Source organism: Osmerus mordax, chromosome 8 (genome assembly GCF_038355195.1).
Source record: "Osmerus mordax isolate fOsmMor3 chromosome 8, fOsmMor3.pri, whole genome shotgun sequence".
NCBI lineage: Eukaryota > Metazoa > Chordata > Actinopteri > Osmeriformes > Osmeridae > Osmerus > Osmerus mordax.
In genome coordinates, this window is record NC_090057.1 from 12,024,278 (window position 1) to 12,026,620 (window position 2,343).

At 45.4% G+C, this 2,343-nt stretch overlaps 1 protein-coding gene across 1 annotated transcript; it reads left to right on the forward strand.

The window, feature by feature from the left end:
* Window positions 1-2,343, forward strand: gpr132b (G protein-coupled receptor 132b). Its single transcript, XM_067242143.1, has one exon. It carries the CDS (start codon window positions 1-3, stop codon window positions 1,063-1,065), a length of 1,065 nt encoding a protein of 354 aa, XP_067098244.1. The 3' UTR covers window positions 1,066-2,343.

Below are 2,343 nucleotides of genomic sequence, written 5' to 3' on the forward strand. Positions count from 1 at the left end.
ATGCATGAGCAGACGGTGACTCTGAGCAGCTCGGGGACAGCAGACTGGAGGGCCCCCTCCAACTGCACAACGCCGTACGACGAGGACCGCGTGCCCCTGGTGGTGCTCTACAGCCTGGTGCTCATTATCGGGCTGCCCGCCAACATGGCGACCATCTACCTGACCTGGCTCCAGGTGCGCCGGAAGAACGTGCTGGGCGTGTACCTGTGGAGCTTGTCCCTGTGTGACCTCATGTACCTGGCCACTCTGCCCACGTGGGCCATCTATGTGAACGCAGGCCATCAGTGGCCATGGGGCTCAATGGCCTGCAAGATGACGGGCTACTTGTTCTTCACCAACATGTACATCAGCATATTCCTGCTCTGCTGCATCTCCAGTGACCGCTACGTGGCGGTGGTTTATGCTGTGGAGTCCCGAGGCATACGCCAACAGAGGCTGGCGGCGGTGGTCACCGTGACGATCGTCATGGTGGTAGCCGTGGGTCACGTGCCAGTGTTCACAATGCCGGAAGGCAACACAGACAAAGGGGAGAGGCGCTGTTTTGAGCCGGGTCAGAGCACTGCCATGGTGACGGGTTTTAACTATGCCCGCTTCGTCATTGGCTTCTTGATGCCGCTGGCAGTGCTGGTGTTCACCAACCGTGCCATCCTGGCTAACGTGCAGGCCAGTACAGGACTACGGCCATGCGAGAAGAAGCGGGTGCGGTACCTAGCGGTGGCCGTGGTGGCGCTGTTCCTCGTCTGTTTTGCGCCGTATCATATTATCCTTTTACTGCGGGCTGTCACCTACCACTTTCCTGATCTGGGGGCTTGCCACTTTGAACAACGCATCTACACGCCATATACCATCTCTCTCGGTCTGTCCACCTTCAACAGTGCCATTAACCCCATCCTCTATGTGCTGTCCAGTGACAACATCCGTAAGGAGATGAGTCGCGGCCTGGCAGGCCTTAGGGGTCGCCGAGGAACCCTGCAGCCTCGCTCCACAGACAGCATCCCGTACAAAATGAACAACTCATTTAAGGTTGCTACCACCAATCCCAGTGGGTTGATGGGTGGTAGATGATGGAGGTGAGGTTTGATTGGATTCTATATCTGAATGCAGACTTTATGAAAGAAGGGCGTCAAGTTTACCACCCTTGTGGTACTCTTCACAGAACAGTAGCAATGTGAGACGATACAATGCAGCCTTGTAAAATGTGTTCCACAGAAGCACTGTTGTTGAGTTTGCTTAGGTAAGAGAAACAGAAGGATTGATAACTTTTTTTGCAGTTATTTGGATCTAGATTTCTTTTTTTTGTTTTGCTATTGACGTACAAGATTGAGACATGAATGTGGGCATTGTTTTCCGGACTATTCTCATATGCCAATCACACCAGAGAGTGGTGCGGAAGCCAGTCTAATATAGTCCAACTTGTTAATACTTTATTTGTACTTTGAATTTTTTTCCTATTTATTGTGCTTGTTTTACACTGTAATATTGCCAATTTGATTCAGCATTTTTACTTTGATTTTGAAATAAGTAAATTGGGTGTATTTATTCATAGTGTATCTGGTTTATTGTTCATAAACAAAGACAAGAAATATATTTGTAAATGTTTTTCATTATGTTCTGTTTTGCAAGTAAAATGTGTGACATTTCTAATGATCTTATCAGCATTGTGGATGTCTTTCTGTGTCAGCAGCCTTCAACCTCAAAATCAGGCTGCAAGTTGCATAGAGATACTTTAAGCAAGTGACGTTTTAAAGGATTCAGCAGGTCTGTGGTTTAGAATTGCCAGTAAAAAAAAAAAAAAACGTTTTGTTACTCACAGGAAGTCAATTTTCTTATAAAAAAACTAAACATCCATCTTGCTCTTCTTAAGCTTTGATCTTGATGGATTAACTACATATGACAAAGTAGAGGACATCCATGAGAAAAGACAGCAAGGCATTACATGTATGAGACAAACTCTTGGTGGGGCACCTAAGGTTCCCATCACAAGAGGTGATTTCCCAACTATCAGTGTTTATCACTTGTGCAAGAAAGGCAGTGATTCATTTCCTGTGAAATACTTTGTTCATTCTCAGATACACAGGAAACATCTTTTCTCACCAAGACAGAGTTCACATTTCTATACAGGTAATAGGAAAATGTGGTGTGTATTATCTGTAAATGTGTGTTGATGTGTATTGTAGAGGTCATGGTGGGATCTTCCTCCTCGCCCAAATATCTTAGCATTTTCAGTATTCTCTAGTATTAGGAAATTAAAGCATCTGTATATATACGTCTACTGTATATACCGTGTGGGTAATATAAATACTTTTGAATCTATGGGTAACATATTTTGTCTTCTCCTAAATA